General features: G+C 37.3%; 2 protein-coding genes and 1 pseudogene across 2 annotated transcripts; 2 read left to right on the top strand and 1 right to left on the bottom strand.

Moving 5' to 3' along the window:
- Positions 1-2,700: 2,700 nt before the first annotated feature.
- LOC135148436 (uncharacterized) lies at positions 2,701-7,625 on the top strand. Its single transcript, XM_064083654.1, has 7 exons — positions 2,701-2,729; positions 4,296-4,800; positions 4,969-5,199; positions 5,299-5,712; positions 5,814-5,914; positions 6,874-7,219; positions 7,536-7,625. The coding sequence occupies exons 1-7, from the start codon at positions 2,701-2,703 to the stop codon at positions 7,623-7,625; spliced, it is 1,716 nt and encodes a 571-aa protein (XP_063939724.1).
- Positions 7,626-17,750: 10,125 nt separating this feature from the next.
- Positions 17,751-17,865, bottom strand: LOC135148581 (small nucleolar RNA R71; annotated as a pseudogene).
- Positions 17,866-18,553: 688 nt separating this feature from the next.
- On the top strand, positions 18,554-19,669 carry LOC108198059 (uncharacterized). Its single transcript, XM_017365839.1, has 2 exons — positions 18,554-18,691; positions 18,776-19,669. The coding sequence occupies exons 1-2, from the start codon at positions 18,554-18,556 to the stop codon at positions 19,667-19,669; spliced, it is 1,032 nt and encodes a 343-aa protein (XP_017221328.1).
- The last annotated feature ends 295 nt before the right edge of the window (positions 19,670-19,964 follow it).

Here is a 19,964-nt window from a genome sequence, read left to right as displayed (position 1 = left end):
TCAGTATCTGATCCTTGTGGTCTAACTTGCTTTCTAGGCTTTTCAGTATAGATTCTCCTTGTCTTTCTTTCTTTGTCTTTCAGTGCCAATGAATTTGCTCTATTTTTTTCCTGGTTTTCCTTTGTTGAACCTCTAAATCATTAGTTCTTAATATTCCATAGATTTCATCCAGAGAAATAGAGTTCAGGTCATACTGATGTCTAATGATAGAAGTCTGTGATAGGGTATAACCCGGATTGCCTTAATCTGGACCCCAGATCGGCTGAATCCGGACCCGAGCACTACATGACCTGGAGATGATCCCGGACCTAGGAGATGATCCCGGATCCGAGAGATGATCCCGGACTCAGACACAACCAATCCACCCCTCCCCCGGACCAGCACACGATGAATGGAAGCCCCAAGTGACAGGGACAAAACATGAACGGTCAACTACTATCAAGAAAACGACAAGTTCCTAAACATTCCAAACTACTGTTCAACCGCTGACAGAGGGACACGTGTAGGGAATTCGAGACATACAGGTGTATGGCCAGGATTCAGGTTTCCTACCCTTAAACCCTAATCCTTGGCCTATATAAAGACCAAGGATAAGAGGTTTAAGGACTCTCTCTTCTCCTTCACACTCATATTTCTCACACACATATACACTCAGCAAACATAAACACACAAGCAACCACATACAACAATCTCCATACACACACCCTCTACAATGATGGATAGCTCATTTTCCGTCCGACTACCTTTAAGCCCGCTATTACTCTCACGCCGGAGGCACCTCGGGGTCCAAACCCCCCTCCGGCGTTGTTTTGTAGGCACCCATCCAGCAGCTACACCACAAGACGACGGAGCATGGTGGAGAAAGGGCTAGAACAGGATCTGGAGTTATCAGTTTGTGTATCACATTCCTCAAGTAATGATCTGAGAAACTTAGTATTGGAGTCTTCAGCTTCATTTTCTTTTCTAGTAAGAGATAAGTTATTTAATAATGTAAGAAATCGATCATATGAGTCTGTGAGATCTTCGTGAGCATATGTCTCTTACCTCTCATAATCCTGAATAAGTAGTGCTCTTCGATTTCTTTTGATTGCTTTAGTTCCTTGACATTAAACCTCAAACGTATCCCATATATCTTTTGAGGTTTTACATGCACTTACTCGATTTGACATGACAACATCAAAACTATTGTGAAGAATGGATTTTACCTTTGTATCCTGAGGAACTTCAAGCATTTCTTCTCGTGTCATCTCTTCCTTCAGTTTGTCCACATAATGTTCAGGGGTCGTTCCATCTTGAGGAACCGGTTTCATTGGGACATGGGGACCATCAATAATCCTGTCTATGAAGTCAGGATCACGGCTTCAAGATACAACATCATCTTTACTTTTCAGGTTGGATAATCAGCTTTGTGATGACTGGAATCTTGATTGATTCGTGTTTGGTTGTAGACATTCTTGATCGTTTCTGATTGACAATACCAGCTTACTCTGCTACCAGTTGTCAGTCGAGAATTAATACAATAGACTAGGCGGAATTACTCTATTGTTTATGAATGTCAGAATGATAAGAACAAACAAACAAATAATCAAATCAACTCAGCTCTTATTGATTTATAAGAATGTTACAAAACTCTCTCAAGAAACTAATTGTTTTTAAGAGCTTCTAGGTTACAATGATTTTACTCGTGTGTGCATTCGCTTATTCGCAAACTTAATCTCTGTGTTTTTATACTACACAGCTACGTCTATCAATCACAAGATATCTCTATCAATGTTTAGCTAATTCTATGTATATTATCCGTGATAGAATATCTCCCTATAAAAAAGCTATATAGAATCAATCTTCTTCTATTCTCTATCAAACTCAATCTCCAGCTACTGACAGTACTTGATACTGACCAACTATCCGCATACTGATGCTATTACATTAGTTACTGATGTGGCCATCAGTTTTTGTCGACTGTATTGTTCCTTGTCGCTTCATGTTGACGATTTCATGATGCATAATGAATCTTCCTACGTAACATCTATACAGTATCTAAGAAATTTGATTCTTTTCATTCTTGCTCGGCCAGATGGTGAAAACTTATGCTAACCTTGTTCGATCATTCTTGCATGAAGGGTCTAAAATGAAAATTCTTTACCTCTCTCAATATCGTTCTGTCTTTGAAAATCCAAAAAATGTGAATTGATGTCCTTTCATTGAAACCTCCTAAATTGTATTAATTTATTCTGAAGATTTCATTTGGTTATTCAATATGTACGAGGATCCCCGCTAACAAAAAAAAGCAGCTTATTAACGTTATTAAAAAAGAAAAATCATGTGATTTTTTTTTTGAAAAACATATTAGATTAATTATAATATAAAAAACATGAGATATCGATTGCTTGTTGAATCACATTCTAATCCTCGCTTACTTATGACTAATATCTAGTTTAATATCTTTCATTTAGATTTTATATATAATAATGGGTTAATTATCTAATTGGGCACTCACTTCATACCAATATATCATCCGGGACACTCTCGAATTTTCGGTCTCATTTGAGTCACCGTTTTTAGAAATTGCATCGTTCCTAAAAATAAAACGTTAAATTCGAAAACAAATCGAAAGTTTAAGAAGTGTTACTCATAGGGCTTTAACACAGTAGGCTATAGAGATTATGTAGGTACAATTAATTGAATTTTCGCATCCAAAAAATGGGTAAAATTGATGGTGGAATAGATGGGTTATGAAGAACCCTAATAATCCATATATAACCAATTTTTGGACGCAAAAATTCGATTAATTGTACCTACATAATATCCATAGCCTACTGTGTTAAATCCTCAGGAGTAACACTTCTCAAACTGTCGATTTGTTTTTGAATTAAACTTTTTACTTTTATGACTGATACAATTTTTGAAAATGATCTCTCAAATGAGGCCGAAAATTTGAGAGTGCCCCGGATGATATATTGGTGTGAAGTGAGTGCCCAATTAGATAATTAACCCTATATATAATAAACAAAATAACTCAAAGTATAATAAAATAATAAATTATCTTCCTAATCATACTATTTTTCTCATTAGTTGAATTCAACTAGGATTCGTGAACGCGTAAAACCAATGAATTTGAAAGATTTGAACGAGATCGACGACCCATAAGACGAGTAACTATTACCATTGGGGAAAAATCGAACTTACTCAAATTCCAAAAAGTTGGATCAGATGAAATACTGTATTATCTTTGGGGTGCTCTCGTAGTTTCTACGGGGCTTAAAAAAAAGATAAATTACTGCTACACCAAAATTTGGCGCAAAGAACCCTCTAGAGTGCGCGAGTGGACAAATCAGCAATTGCAACAATCCTGATTATTGTCTTTGTTACATATTTGATGATGTCACAGGTATCTAACTTGTTTAGTGTGCAGAATCAAATATCAGAGTTTATCTAGAAATCAGAGTTTATCGACTGCCAGCTGGATCAGAGTTTAGCGAAGATGAAAGTTTGCAGGCGGCTGATTTTTAGGAGCAGATCTGGATAAACAAGGAAGATAAAGATCAAGGAAGATTGTGCAGATCAGGACAGCAGAAGGATAGCTACTGATTAGATTATTTTAGGAAGCAGATAATTTTAAATCAATCAGTAGATATCATGTAACTGTGTATATAAACACAGCTTAGGGTTTACTCTATAAGAGTTAGAATATCGAGCACATTGTTCTTGTAACCCAGCAGCTCTTAGTGATAAATTAAAAATCACTAAGAGAGTATTTGTAAGCTACTGTGATTTGTGAATAAGAGTTTACTTGATTTATTCTCTTAATTGAGTGTTCTGTTATTGATTGTGTTCACTATATACATTAATATAGTGAGTTAATTCGGCCTAACAAGTGGTATCAGAGCTAGCTCTGTTGATAACCTACAGTGAGATCTTAATCACACAATCATGTCTGAAAAATCACAAACTTCAAACAGTAGATATGAGTCAATTAGGGTTCCGATCCTTAGGGCATCTGAATATCCTGTCTGGAAGGTCAAGATGGTCATGTTTCTGGAGGCCACAGATCCAGAATATTTGGATAGGATTTATGATGGTCCACACATGCCAACAAAGCTCTTTGTTGCAGTTGGAGATGAACCCCAGAAGATGATTCCCAAAGAAAAGAAGGACTATACTCTTGAGGACATCTCATCAATCAGTAAGGATGCAAAAGTGAAGCACTTGTTGCATAGTGCTCTAGACAATGCTATGTCTAATAGGGTGATTGGATGCAAAACTGCAAAAGAAATATGGGATGCTTTGGAAATCAGATGTCAAGGAACCAAAGCCATCAAGAAGAACAGAAGGACCATACTTACTCAAGAGTATGAACACTTTGAATCAAAAGCTGGGGAATCATTGACTGATCTTTATGATAGGTTTGTCAAGTTGCTAAATGACCTATCTTTAGTGGATAAAGAATATGACTTGGAAGATTCAAATCTCAAATTTCTACTGGCTCTTCCTGAAAAGTGGGATTTGAAAGTAACCACTATAAGAGACAATCATGATCTTGAAGAGATGTCTCTGGATGATATCTTTGGAAGATTGAAAACCTATGAACTTAAGATGGAACAAAGGAGCAAAAGACATGGAGGGAAACCTAAGCCTGTTGCTCTAAAAGTTCAAGGAGAAACTGCTATGAAGAACAAAGGAAAAACACATATCACAAAGTTTGACACTGAGTCATCAAACTCTGATGATGACTCAGACTCTGATGTTCTCTCGGACTCTGAGGACAGTGATACTGAGATGATGCAGCTGGCATCATTGATGGTTAAAAGTTTCAAAAAGATGGCTTACAAGAACTTCAATAAAGGAAAGAAGTTCTCAAGGAAGGATAGAAATTCTGATAAGAAGGTCTTCAAAAAGAATGAAGGCAAGGAAGAAAAATCTGGAAAAGCTGATAAGTCTAAGTATACCTGCTTCAACTGTGGTGAGAAGGGTCATTTTGCAACTGAGTGCAAGAAAGCCAAGAATGAAAAGGGACAAGCTTTTATCAGCAAGAAAGGAAGCTGGGCAGACTCATCAGATTCTGAGGAAGAAGTCAACTATGCCTTGATGGCAAACACTGACAACAGTTCTGAGGCTGTTCAATCTAAGCTACCTCATTCCACTCTTGCTTTTGACACTGAAGATATAACTGAGTTAAGATTGTTTCTTAAAAACTTGCATGTCAGTTATAGAGATCAGACTTTAGAAAATGAGAGATTAAAATCTGAGATCTTAGATGTTAAGAAAAGGAATGATTATCTTGAGAAAGAACTAGTTCAGATGCTAGAAGTTCAGACAGAAAGAGATGTTTCTGTTTTCATTAAGAATGAGCTGTTAAAGAAAAATGCCTCTCTTCAATCAGAACTTGCTAGGGAAAGAGAGATAATCAGAACATGGACTAACTCAGGAAAAACCACTCAGAATATCTTAGAAAGTGGAAATTGGAAGAAAGGACTAGGATACACTGATAAGAATGAAGCTGAGTCAGTTAAACAAGAGACTGCTAAAATTGATAGACCTAAGGTTGCACCAGTTAGATTTGTTGCAGAATCAAGAGTTCATGAAAAACCTAAGACTGATAAATCCAAACAGGTCAACATAGGTTTAATGACTCAGAAACAGCTTAAGCATGAGCTCAAGGAAGTCAAACAAGAAAACAGGATTAAGGAACCTAAGAAAAACAGAAATGGAAAGGTAGGAATAAACAAAAACAATAATTATATGCCTGATCCAAATGCTCCTAGGAAAACTTGTCATAACTGTGGAAATCCTAATCATCTTGCTTCTTTTTGCAGGAAGAATTAGGACATAAATTCTATGTATCCAAATCAGAAGTTAAGACTAGGAATGTTAGATTTAGACCAGAAAATCCTTGTTTTCATTGTGGTAGTTTATGGCATTCCATTTATACTTGTAAGGAATACCATAGTTTATACTATGATTATTATGAATTGAAACCCTCTCTGAAGAAAAAGATTGATTGTCCTGGTTCAAATTTTGTTAAAAAATCTGTTAGCATAAACTCTGATTTAAACTCTGATAAATCTTCCGCTGCTAGTGTTAATAAACTTAACAAGAACAAAGGATCCAATCAAGTCTGGGTCCTTAAAACTAACCATTAGTTGTGTATGTGATTGCAGAGCAACAGGAAAAACATCCTAGTTCTGGACAGTGGATGCTCAAGACATATGACAGGAAATAAAGCCCTGCTATCAGAATTTGTGGAGAAGGCTGGCCCAAATGTTTCTTATGGAGATGGCAACATAGGGAAAACTTTGGGATATGGCAATATCAATCTTGGAAATGTCATCATTCAATCTGTAGCTCTGGTCTCAAGACTTAAGCACAATCTGCTCAGCATAAGTCAAATCTGTGACAGAGGATAACATGTCGATTTCTTTGAAGAACACTGTGAAGTGGTTAGCAAAAACACTGGGAAGTTGTTCTGAAGGGATACAGACATGGAAATATCTATGAAGCCAAGCTCTCTTTAAACTCTGATGACTCTGCAATCTGCTTACTGGGCAGAGCTAGTATTGAAGATAGCTGGAACTGGCACAAGAAACTCTCTCACCTAAACTTTAACAACATAAATGAATTAGTGAAGAAAGATCTTGTAAGAGGACTACCCAAATCAGTATTTACACCAGATGGCCTCTGTGCCTCATGTCAGAAAGCAAAACAGTGGAAATCCTCATTCAAAAGTAAAACTGAGTCCTCAATTCTTGAGCCTTATCATCTGCTTCATGTTGATCTTTTTGGACCAGTAAATATCATGTCCATTGCAAAGAAAAGATATACTCTGGTCATTGTTGATGAATTTACCAGATATACACGGGTATTCTTTTGACACAGCAAAGATGAGACATCCCCTCTTCTGGTTGAACATGTCAAGCAACTGGACAAAATTTCTATGGATGCAGTAAAGATCATCAGGAGTGATAATGGCACTGAGTTCAAGAATTCCAAAATGGAAGAATTCTGTAAAGCAAATGGAATAAAGCAAGAATTTTCAGCACCTGGAACACCTCAGCAGAATGGTGTTGTAGAAAGAAAGAACAAAACTTTAATTGAAGCTGCTAGAACCATGCTGGAGGAAGCAAAATTGCCAACTTACTTCTGGGTTGAAGCTGTAGAAACTGCTTGCTTCACACAGAATGCAACTCTGATAAATAAGCATGGGAAAACACCATTTGAGATGGTTAAAGGCAGAAAACCAAATCTGAAATACTTCCATATATTTGGGTGCAAATGTTTTGTTCTCAAAAGTCATCCTGAACAGTTGACCAAGTTTGACTTAAAAGCTGATGAAGGAATCTTTGTTGGTTATCCTCTGTCAACAAAAGCCTTCAGAGTTTACAATCTGAGAACAAGAGTAGTCATGGAATCCATCCATGTATCCTTTGATGATAAGAAAATAACTGGGATGGAAGATTTTGATGAACATGAGCAACTGAGATTTGAAGATGAAGATGCATTCTCTGACTCAATAAACTCTGATTCTGAGATCATATCAGAGTATGTCACTCCAAATCATCAACCTCAAGCACATGTTGAGGGGGAGCACTTTGACAATGAACATCTGGACGAAAATGATGAGAACTTAACAGAAAACACAAACTCTGATACCGATTCATCAAACTCTGATAATTCTACATCAGAAAATCATGAGAATACATCTTCAGGGGGAGCATCAGAAACTCAGAATGCTCATGAAGACAGCATGAATCATGGGGGAGAAGCATCAGAGAATCAGAATGATACTGGAAATAGCATGGATTATGGGGGAGGATCCAATACCAAAAGTCAACTGCCACATGAAAGAAAGTGGACAAAGTCTCACACACCAGAACTTCTGAGATTCTGGATCTCCAGCTTCAATCAATTTATCTGATTCAGGGATCAGATTTTCTTCCTTCTGAACAATTTCAGAACTAACAACAGCCAGTTCTTTTGAGATTTTCTCTGAAACTCTGATTGCTTCATTTATACTCTGAACTTGAGACACAGCAATCATTTTCAGAGAAGCTTGCTTTTGTTGTGATTCTCTGAGTCTGTCAGAGTTTCCACCCTTACCACTCCTTTCTTTATCTTTGATTTGCAGCTTTATCTGCTTGCCAGAGTTTCCATCTGCAATCTCATTTCCATCTTCATCACCATCTGAATTTTTCTTTTTCATTGGCTGGTCAGATTTGCATTTGTCTTTCAGTATTTCCCCCCCTTTTTGACATCAGCAGAGGTAAGAAATTGAACCAGCTGAGCTACAGAAGAGCTCAATTCAGCCAAGGTAGTCTGCATGGATCTTCGAGTAGCTTCAATGGAGGAAAGTCTGTCTTCCATAGATGGAGGTTGAGCTCTGCACATCCTTTGAAAATATGTTAATTGACAGACTTTGCTCTTAGCAGAGGTAGGATGTTGGATTGGAGAATCTTGAACTGGTGTAGGAGTTTTGATTGGAGAGGATTCTCTGAATGGAGATAGATCATGTACTGGAGAATCATTTCTCACTGGAGTAGATTCTATGACTGGATCAGAGATTGTGGCTGGAAGAGAAGCTGAAACATGAGTTGGAACAGAGGTGACCTCTGTAGCATCATCATCATCATCAAATTCATCATCATTTACAAAGATGCTTAGTGTATGAGAAGCCAGAGCTTCTGTGGCTGCATCAGAGTTTGCAGCATTAGAGATCTCCTGAACAGGATCTGCAACATTGTCTTCAAATTGAATCAGAGATTCCTGATTCATCTTCAACTGAAAGGCATATGTTCAGCCTATTTGTATTTAAAGAGGTACAACTCAACTCAGATAAGAAAGCTCAGTAAATAGCAAGTCATCGGAATCCGTACGAAGAACGTCAAATGATTTATGGAAATTATATGTCAGATAAATTCCAGGATGCTGCTGCACACCACTGAAAGAAGTTCATTAATATGTTCAAGCCTCAGTACACAAATAATCTTTTGTGGCACGTCCAGGAGTTCAGAAGATATAAAGTTTCTATACTTTATTTTATCAGAAGATTCCATTCAATGAAGAAGTACTTACAAGACGAAGACTCGACGAACAAACCTAATTCTTATTGTTTATTTGACGAAGAATATTTGATTTAACTAGATACAGATGAACCAGTCAGTACATCTGTGTATCAGTTATTCAAATTAAATATTTGAAGTCAAGCAGAAGTGGTAGTTCGTTCGATCAACAAATCAAGAAGTTATTAAAGTTTAAAGAAGACAGGAAGCAGCTCTACTGAAGATTAGGTGTTTAAATATTTATTGGACTATTATTTCACTTCTCAAATAATTATATTAATTATGTAATTTATTTATTAAATTAATTCACTCTCGAATTAATTTAATTTATGAATATATATAATTAACTTAATTAAGTGGATAATTTTCTATTAAATATAATCTACAAATTACATTACAAAACACTTAAATCTACTCAGCAAGACAATCTAAGATTGTCTTGCCGAGTGCACATCAAACTGCCATGACAATTAAATTGTCTGACAGTGTGTTAAGGTGATCAGTAAGACAATCCTTAAAGGATTGTCCTACCGATTGTTGCATGCTGCAGCAAGACAATTCTTTTTGATTGTCCTACCGAAGTTGATTAAAGCACAGCAAGACAATTTACAATTGTCCTACTGATGGCTTTAATTAACTTGCAAGACAATCTCTTTTAATTGTCTGTCCGTTGCTTGTGGTGTCTGCCAAGACAATCCTTGGTTGATTGTCTTACCGAAATGATCAAGTGGTCAAGACAATTGCAGATTGTCTTTCTGCCGAGATAAAAGGACTTGGTAGGCAATTTTCAATTGTCCTACCTTGTTTTTTTTTGTCTTGCCCATGCTAAATTGTCTTGCCCTTATTGTTTTGTCTTTCCAACTCTTGTATTTGTCTTGTCTTTCATTTGTCTTACAAGTTCATATGGTTGCCTATATATATGGCTTTCCATTCTTCATTTCAAGTGTTCATCACTTTGATATTCAAAGCATTTGTAAAGCTTTCAAGTTGTTCGTAACTTGCTTGATCGTTATATCCACAGTTTTCTGTGCTTTGATAACCCGGTTGTTTTAATCACTAAATCTAGAATATACCCTGTCGAATTTATTCTACGAATTTTAGTGGACATTAAAACTGAACCATATTAATTATATAACGACTTAAAACATTGTTATATTAATTAATTATAATCTGATTAACAACTTTTATTCCAATCAGATTCACTTCCGCGATAATTTGGTATCGATTGTATTCAACCCCCCCTTCTACAATCGTATCTGGACCTAACATCAACACAGCTTCTGGTTGAACTACTTCTGTTTGAGTTTGGAATTCAGGAATTGTTTCTGACATTTGGATGTCAGCTGCAGTTGTTTCCTCAAGTGGCAGTACAGATAGAGGTTCAATCAGTACTGGATCTGCAGTCTGTTGTTGATCAGAGAATAGAATCAAAGCCTGATTAGGATCTTTTGACTGAGGAGGATCAACAGTCAGGTCAGTGATGATGGTTGGCTTGATCTTCTTCCTTTGTTTCTTGACTGGTTGGGCTTGTTGAGGTTCTTCATCAGAGTCAGAATCAGAAATTTTCTGAAGAAATCTTTTTTCCCTGGGTGGAGGAGATGGTTTTGTAGGAGATTTAGAAGATCTGAGGACTCTTGTAGGTGAAGATTTTACAACTGGCCCTTTTTGGGAAGGACCAGAGGATAGTGGTTGGTTAGATGTTACAACTGGCCCTTGTTTGGAAGGACCAGAGGTTGGTGCAGCATCTGGCTGAGCAGATGAGGATGCAGGATCAGGAATATTCTCATCAGAGAATAGTGAGCCATATTTATCTGGCAGTGCCAGTTTCAACTTGTCATGTACAGTAATGGGAATAGCAAATACAGGAAGATTTGGTTTCTTGCTATCCTTTTTAATTAGATCAGTAAAAGCACGTTTAGTGATCTTAAAAGGCAGTTTATTTCCAGATTCAGGCATGGGTACATTTGGAAAGCAGTAAGAGAATATTAACTGACAAAATTTGGCATAGTAAACAATGTTCATATTCTCTTTTCTCCTATCACCAATAAATCTCAAAATAGAGGTAGCAATATCAAACTTGAGATTATGGATCAGAGAATACCCAATTTGTTGACTGAAGATGGGAATGGCATCGAAATTGCTGCATTTGTTCCCAAATCCCCTGGTGATGCAGTCATAGAAAAAACTCCATTCCTTGCAGAGGTTTGGACGCTTGAGTTCCCCCATCTTGTCTGTACTGGCTGAGTACCCAAAGAAATGCATCATATGTCTCAGAAGTTGAGTGGGTACAGAGGAATTGAACTTATTGTGATCAGGAAGATGAAGAGCCTTCCTGACAGTTGCCGGAGAGACAAAATATTCTTGACCGTCATACTCACAGGTCAGGGAGGGGGAGCCATGATCACCTCCATCATCATAATTAGCTGTCCTCCAGAATGTGAGCACCTGTGAAGGAAAGATTGACTCTAGTTGAGTCAGAGCATACATGAGCTCACTGTGAGCCAGAAAATCTTGAATGAGATGAAACTCCTTGGGGGCTTCATCATTATCCAGGATGGCTGCATAGTTGTTAGTCACAAACTTGGCCCCATCACGATCAAAAGCTGTTGTCGACATGTTTAAAAAAAATGAGAGTTTAAGTAATGCAGGTAGGGTGTTTGATGAATTGCGTAAGTGAAAATAGAGAGTAGAGAAGTTATTAGAGAGCAGTGAAAATCGTGTGTAAAAAGTAAAAGATAAAAAATCTTTTTAACCCGATATATATATGTATACACGATCTGCTGATTTAAAGAGTTAGTGGGACACATGGCAGACTGTCAACGGTAACAAAACAGATAGTGGGGCGGTAATAATGAGTGATGCGTGTGAACTTGTATCTGTGCCACAATTTCCGAGAAAACACAATAATGGACCGTGTTTTACTCCACTCAGGAATTCAAACAGATTTTGTACCGTTTGACAATTAAATCTGATATTTTCTCAACCAAATATTTATTAATTAAACTCCGAAGTCGATCAGAGACTGACTTGAACCAGAGTTTAAATAAATATCAGATTATGTGACAAACAGAGAGTGTACATAGAATTTTATACTGATGAGTGATAATAATCGAGAGTCTTTACGACAATATATCCTCAGAGTGTACAAACAATTATTTGAATTTAATCAAAAATCACTCGTTGTCACAAAATTTGTTAATCACAAATATGGAGTGCAAGGTGTGTGTAGACATGACTCCAATATTGTCTCAGAGATTGACAAAATTCTCAAGAACATTAGAATAAACCAGATTGTCAGAAAATAATTTAAACACTTCATAAGCCGAGTCGACTACAGTATGAATCAGAGTTTACATTTTCTTCTCTTGACTAAGTCACTAATAATCTTCAGAATGGAAACTTCCCAGGGTAAGTGAGTCATAACCTTCATCAGATTAAAATACTACTTCTCAGTGTATTTCTCCAGTAATCAGAGAATGCGAAAGGTCCCCAAGAAAAATAGGATTTTTCTGATGCATTTTGCTTAATACCAGCAATGCACTTGGGTCATTCCTTACACAGAGTATCTAAGATCTCAAAGGAGTACCTGAGAATAATAATAATCATCATTTTTTTGTGTAAGAGAAGAAATAGAATATATTGATTCATACTGAAGGTTTAATTAGCTCTGAGCTCATAGAGAGAGTAAAAGAATTTCTACACTGATTACATATCTAATGTCTAAGAAGTAAGGCAGTCTAAGTGACAGATTTAGATCATGGTTAGTGTCAGGTAATTTCCACATCTGTAATGTCACAAATAGCAGACTTTAGAGTTGTGAATGACTTAATTCATGAATTTGCAACATATTCTTCACAGGAAAGTCACTTATCAGTGAAAATTTCATGTAATCAGAGTTTGTCAGGTCAGAGTATAAGAATCAGAGTTTGTCATATCAGAACATAATCATCAGAGTTTGAATCAGAGAATAACAGAAGCAGTTATGAATCATGCTCGTGGTAGCAATTAATAACAGATATATTCTAAGATAACTAAGCAGAGTTTAGAGAGGACCAGAGATCATCCCTAATTCATTTACAAGTCTTGTAAATGTTGCTTCAGCCAAAGGCTTGGTGAAGATATCTGCCAACTGCTGATCTGTAGGGACAAAGTGAAGCTCCACTGTCCCTTCCATCACATGTTCTCTGATGAAATGATATCTGATGCTGATGTGCTTTGTCATAGAGTGTTGTACTGGATTTCCTGTCATGGCAATAGCACTTTGGTTATCACAATAAATAGGAATTTGAGTAAGAGATAACCCATAGTCCAGCAACTGATTTTTCATCCACAAAATCTGAGCACAACAGCTTCCTGCAGTAATATACTCTGCGTCTGCAGTGGATGTGGAGATAGATTTTTGTTTCTTACTGAACCAAGAAACTAATCAGCTGCCAAGAAATTGACAGCTTCCACTTGTGCTTTTCCTTGTCTATTTTGCATCCTGCAAAATTTGCATCAGAGTAGCCAATAAGTGTAAAGTCTGATTCTCTGGGATACCAGAGACCCATCTCAGTTGTTCCCTTGAGATATTTGAAAATTCTTTTGACTGCTACTAGGTGTGGTTCCCTTGGATCTGCTTGAAATCTTGCACAGAGACAGGTAGCAAACATGATATCAGGTCTACTGGCAGTCAGATATAGAAGTGAGCCTATCATACCTCTGTAGTTAGTAATTTCTACTAATGCTCCAGTATCTTTATCAAACTTAGTGGCTGTTGCCAAGGGAGTGGTAGCAGCTGAGCTATCCTGCATACCAAATTTCTTTAGCAGGTTCCTAGTATACTTAGAGTGATTAATGAAGATGCCTTCATCAGTCTGCTTGACTTGAAGTCCCAGAAAATAGCTCATCTCTCCCATCATGCTCATCTGATATCTAGACTGCATAAGCTTTGAAAATCTTTCACAGAGTTTAGAATTAGTAGATCCAAATATGATATCATCCACATAAACTTGAACTAAAAGCAGGTCTTTACCATGGTTGAGATAGAATAGAGTTTTATCAATTGTACCTCTGGTGAATCCACTTTCTAAAAGAAATTGAGCCAGAGTTTCATACCATGCCCTTGGAGCTTGCTTTAGTCCATAGAGTGCTTTGCCAAGTCTGTAGACATGATTTGGAAATTTAAGATCTACAAAACCTGGAGGTTGTTCAACATACACTTCTTCCTCCAGTCCCCCATTGAGAAATGCACTCTTCACATCCATCTGAAAGACTTTGAATTTCTTGTGTGCAGCATAGGCCAAAAAGATTCTGATTGCTTCTAATCTTGCAACTGGAGCAAAGGTCTCATCATAGTCAATTCCTTCTTGTTGAGAATACCCCTTGGCTACCAGTCTGGCTTTATTTCTGGTAATTATGCCATCACTGTCAGTCTTGTTTCTGAACACCCATTTGGTACCAACTATTGACCTCTGTTCTTTGGTCTTGGTACTAATGTCCAGACTTTGTTTCTCTCAAATTCATTTAGATCTTCTTGCATTGCTGTCACCCAATCAGCATCCTGAAGAGCCTCTTCCACTTTCTTAGGTTCTGTCTGAGATAAAAATGAATGAAATAGGCATTCATTTGCTGTTGCAGTTCTGCTTTGTACTCCAGCATCTGGATCTCCAATTATTAGATCTGGTGTGTGACCAGCCAATGAAAAAGAAAAAGCCAGATGGTGATGAAGATGGAAATGAGATTGCAGATGGAAACTCTAGCAAGCAGATAAAGTTGCAAATCAAAGATAAAGAAAGGAGTGGTAAGGGTGGAAACTCTAACAGACTCAGAGAATCACAACAAAAGCAAGCTTCTCTGAAAATGATTGCTGTGTCTCAAGTTCAGAGTATAAATGAAGCAGTCAGAGTTTCAGAGAAAATCTCAAAAGAACTGGTTGTTGTTAGTTCTGAAATTGTTCATAAGGAAGAAAATCTGATCCCTGAATCAGATAAATTGATTGAAGCTGGAGATCCAGAATCTCAGAAGTTCTGCCAAACTCTGAAGTTCAGAGGAAAGGAAACCACTCTATTTTACAAATCTCCATCTCTTCAAGCCATTGATGAGGCTGTGGCAAGGAAGATTTTTGAAAGAGAAAATCCAGGAGTTGACATTGAAGCTATCAGACTTGAAGAAGAAAGGTTAGCTGCTGAGAAGATGAAGATCAGCAAATCAAAGTCTGATAAGCAGAAGCAAATCACTGATCCCTCACGGAAACAGTCAAGACCAAAGGAAAAAGGGATAGTGATCAGTGAGATAAACTACTCTGACATCAACAGACCCAGAACAAGGTCTCTAGCAAAGTCTGAGACTGATTCCAAGGACAAAGGTAAACAGCCTGTTGATGGTGTCCCTGTTGCAAAGAGTAAGTCAATTGTCAAGATTGCATCAGAGAATCCTTCTCAAAGATTAATGAAGCTAAGCAAGGATGCAAATATAATCTCTGATGTGTCTGATCAAGTTGAAGAAGAAGAAGTTGGGCTGACTAGAAGAAAGAAAAATGAAGGATCAGTTGTCGAGCCAAACTCTGAGTTAACTTTAACCTCTGACATTGCTCAAGTTAAAGTTCAAGTAGCAGAAGAAAAATCTGAGACTATAGAAGCTAAAGCCTCATGGCTGAAAATAAACTCTGGAAAACCTCAAGGCCAGGAGAAGAAGAAAAGCCTCTTTGGAAGCCTTGGTACAAGTCTGTACAAGGAAAGTTCAATGCTGACCAGGATCAGAACTCATGGAACCAGAGGAAAGGAAGCATATGATACAACTGGTCTAGGTCACTGGAAAGAAAAGTTGGAAACTGATAGAGCATATATTTATATATGCTTTTATATGATTTTATTCTCATAATTGTAGTATTTTGTAAATAATCGGGTTATTACTAATTGATTTTAAGTGTTTAATGGCAGGAAAATAATTATTCCTAAGTTGGATGAAATTAGCTTATTTGGGCTTTTATTTGATGGAAATTCGGACTTTATGGGCTACCTGCGCAGCAAATCTTATTTAGGCCATAACTTGAGTTCCGGACGTCAGAATTGGGCGATTTAACAGCCCACGCGAAGATATCGAAATTTTCTACAAGTTTAAAATGGGCCAGCAATCAAAATCCAGCTGTAGCAGTCCAGAATCAGGCCTGAAAGTCAGCCCATGAATTTTGTCTCAGAATCCAACTTGTTTTAGGAGATCGAATTTGTTGTCCAATGAGCCCATTAAAAACACTATTATTATTAGGTTTTGTATGATTAGAGAGATATCGAATATTGTGTGTATTGAGAGAGAGAGGTAGAGAAAGCTTTGGGAGATAACTCGAGCAAAGATCGAAGGGATTCAGTCCAAATTCGAGAGATTTCGTCAAGTTGTATTTTCTTACTCTTGTACTCTTGTGACATGATTTCAGTTATATATATATTCATGTTTTCTTTAATTGTTATGGGTAACTAATCCTCTGATCCGAGGATTGGGGAGTATTTGTTGGCTTAATATGTTTGTGTGAGCTAATATTGTGATTTCTCTATTTATGCTAATCTGTCATTGAGCGCTTAACACAGTTATAGGAGTCGCGAACCTGTAATTGTATCTGTAGGATTTATAATGAATCGGGAGAGAATTTATACTTCTTGTACATGATATGACAGACATAACTCAATTAATTAATCGGGAGATTATTAGGCGAGTTGTGAAACATAAAATCCTTGGTTCGTGATAACTTATAATTTGGTTTTGATTGATCATGGGAGTGACTTCAAGGATAAATTATAGGTATTATTTTGTATCTTGGGAGAGAACATTATAATCAATAGAAGGATTGTTTTTAGCAGAGTAGAGACTTGCATACCACAATTGATTGACATTCATTGTAGCCAGCAAAAAAACCTGATTCTTGGATTGCTTTTTATCATCGTTAATTCACACTTTTAATTGCTTTATTAGTTTGATTTAGTTGATAGTAAAAACCACAATTTATTCTCCAAACTTCTAAATAGAAAGGAATAATATACTTGATTTGATATTGTATTCAGTCCTTCCCTGAGAACGAACTTTATATAATTTCACTGCAACAAATTGGCGCCGCTGCCGGGGAAGGCAGCAATATTAAGTTTAAGTTAATTATTTCTTATTTTTAGATTTTACTAAATTTGTTTCCAAGAACTATCTCATTGGTGTTTCGTTTCAGGTACATCTCATATGCGTAGATCGAAAAGTGTTGGAGATTTCGAACTAGATCCAGAAATTGAGCGCACTTTTCGAGTTAGAAGAAAAGAGGCTAGGCAAAGAAAGGAAAGAGCCAAGATGACTGACGCTGAAGATAATCTTGTTGTTAATCTTGACCAGTCATCTATTCAGGATCATGAAACTCCTAATCCTGCGAATTGCATGTACAAAACTCCTGAGATTGGTGCAGCTCAATATAACATCAATCCTAATCTTATTCAGATGGTGAGTAATTCAGCTTTTGAAGGAGAAATTGAGCGAGAGGATCCACACCGACATCTAGAGCGCTTCGTGCAAATGTGTGGTTCTTCAGAATCAATGGTGTTACTGCTGATCAAATTCGTCTACATATGTTCCCTTATTCTATAAAGGGAAAAGCCTTGGAATGGTTTCAACAGCTTTCAGATACTGCTCTAGCTACTTGGGATAATATTTCTACTGAGTTCTTATCCAAATATTATCCTTCTGACAAGACTCAGCAAATGAGAGTTATTATTCTTACTTTCAAAGCACAACCAGGTGAAGGCTTGTATCAAGCATGGGAAAGATACAAGGCATTGTTGAGAAAATGTCCACATCATGGTTATGAGGAGTGGATGGTTCTGAGTACTTTCTATGGAGCTTTGAATTCTGATATTCGGCTGAGTTTGGATGTTGCAGCGGGAGGAAACTTTAAGAAAGCACCTGTTCATCAAGCAAAGGCACTTCTCGAGGAATTGGCCTCAAATAACTATGCTTGGGCACCCAGTGGTACAAGCTCGGTGAAATCAGCACAGGACACCGAGATGATGAACTTACTCACTTTGAAATTGGATGCTCTTACTCAAGAAGTTCGTGGACAAAGGGCAAGTGTCAATGCTATCTCTTCTCCGATGGAAGGATATGTGGATCCTACTGTTAATCAGCACTCTTATACACAACAGTTTCCAGACGAAGCATCTTTTATCCAAGGAAGACAGTCATGGCCTGTTCAGAATAATTCATATTACAATCCAAAACAGAGGCCTAACAACAATCTTTCCTACAACAATAGTCAAGTTGTTAATCCGTCATATGCAGCTCCAAAGCAAAATCCGCCTCCTGGTTTTCAGCCACGTCAGCAGTATCAAAGTCAACAACAGTTTCAACCTCCACCTAATGACAAAAAAGAGCCTGCTGATTGGGAAGTTGCACTCGGCAAGATGATACAAGGAACTACCGGGGCTTTTGCTAATATCGAGACTAAATTCGAGAAGGTTGAGTCAAGGATTGATCAGATAGCTTCGTCATAAAAGATGTTGGAAATGCAGATTGGCCAAATTGCTAATAAGGTTGGTGTTCGAGATCAGGGATCACTGCCTAGTCAACCAGATGTGAATGTTAAAGAACACTGCAAGGCTATCACGTTGAGGAGTGGAAGAGAGTTACCAGAAGTCAAAGCTCCTTAGCTGAATGATGCAACTCTTCCTCCTAAAAAGAGAAAGTCATATCAAACTACTGTGAAAATTGCTGAAAAGATTGTGGATGAGCAAAAATATGATACTGCACCGAAAGCTAATTTGAAACAATACGTGCCTCCAATCCCTTTTCCACAAAGGTTGACAAACCGGAAGTTGGAGAAGCAATATGAGAAATTTTTAAAGATGTTTCGGGAGATACACATTAGCATTCCTTTTGCTGATGCTTTGGCTCAAATGCCCCTTTTTGCGAAATTCATGAAGCAGGTATTATCTAATCGCAAGAAGTTAGAGGCGGTGGAGACCATCAGTCTTAATGAAGAGTGTAGTGCAGTTATCCAACGCGAGATTCCTCCTAAACTCAAGGATCCCGGGAGCTTTTCTTTGCCATGTACTATTGGACAAGTCGGAGTAAAGAGGGCATTGTGTGATCTCGGAGCTAGTGTGAGTTTAATGCCACACTCTATTTACAAAAGACTTGGTTTGGGAGAGCTAAAGAAAACAAGTATATCACTTCAACTTGCGGATCGAACTATAAAACATCCACTAGGTGTCCTTGAAGATGTTTTGGTGAATGTTGATAAATTTGTTATTCCTTGTGATTTTGTTATTTTGGAGATGAATGAGGATGTTGATATTCCGATTATCTTGGGAAGACCATTCTTGGCAACTGCTGGAGCAAGTATTAATGTGAAAGCCGGCAAGCTTACGCTAAACGTGGGTGAAGAAAAAGTTGAGTTTGATCTAGATCAAGTTATGAAGGCACCGGCACTTGAAACTGAAAGCTTTGTTGTGAATATTGTTGAAGAAGTTGTGAAGAAAGTCACTGATGATATTCGCGAGAATGAAGTTGAAGGTGATGAAAACAATTCTTTGAAATTCCGAGAAGATGAATTAAACGAGATGGATTTGACACTTGGACCATTTGAGATGGTTTTGAAAGAGCCACCATGAGAAAAATGAGGTAATTGACGTCCGGCTAAATGACGTTAACGACAGCGCTTTTTGGGAGGCAACCCAATGTCTCGTAAGTTATTATAATATATAATATAATTTTTGTATTTTTTAGGGATATATATATATATATATATGAGTTAAGTTCCATGTAGTCCACATATTTACTGTAGTACCGTAGACCACGTATGTTCTGCAACTATAGATAGGCATAAAAACATTGCAAAATGTATGAAACTTGTTATTTTGTGAAATACATTCTATAAATATCACTATTTCATTAAAAATATTGAAA

Source organism: Daucus carota, chromosome 8, assembly GCF_001625215.2.
Source record: "Daucus carota subsp. sativus chromosome 8, DH1 v3.0, whole genome shotgun sequence".
Classification (NCBI taxonomy): domain Eukaryota; kingdom Viridiplantae; phylum Streptophyta; class Magnoliopsida; order Apiales; family Apiaceae; genus Daucus; species Daucus carota.
Note: the sequence above shows the minus strand (reverse complement) of the source record. Positions and strands in the feature narration are given on the sequence as shown.

Bases quoted from the DNA above. Each gene is read 5' to 3' on its own strand.
- LOC135148436 (XM_064083654.1), top strand. From the start codon at position 2,701: ATGGGTAAAATTGATGGTGGAATAGATGG. The intron at 5,200-5,298 runs GTCAGTTATAGA...GAACTAGTTCAG, and splicing joins TGTTTCTTAAAAACTTGCAT to ATGCTAGAAGTTCAGACAGA. The intron at 5,713-5,813 runs GTAGGAATAAAC...TTCTTTTTGCAG, and splicing joins AGAAAAACAGAAATGGAAAG to GAAGAATTAGGACATAAATT.
- LOC108198059 (XM_017365839.1), top strand. From the start codon at position 18,554: ATGTTGGAAATGCAGATTGGCCAAATTGCTAATAAGGTTGGTGTTCGA. The intron at 18,692-18,775 runs GTCAAAGCTCCT...ATTGCTGAAAAG, and splicing joins GTGGAAGAGAGTTACCAGAA to ATTGTGGATGAGCAAAAATA.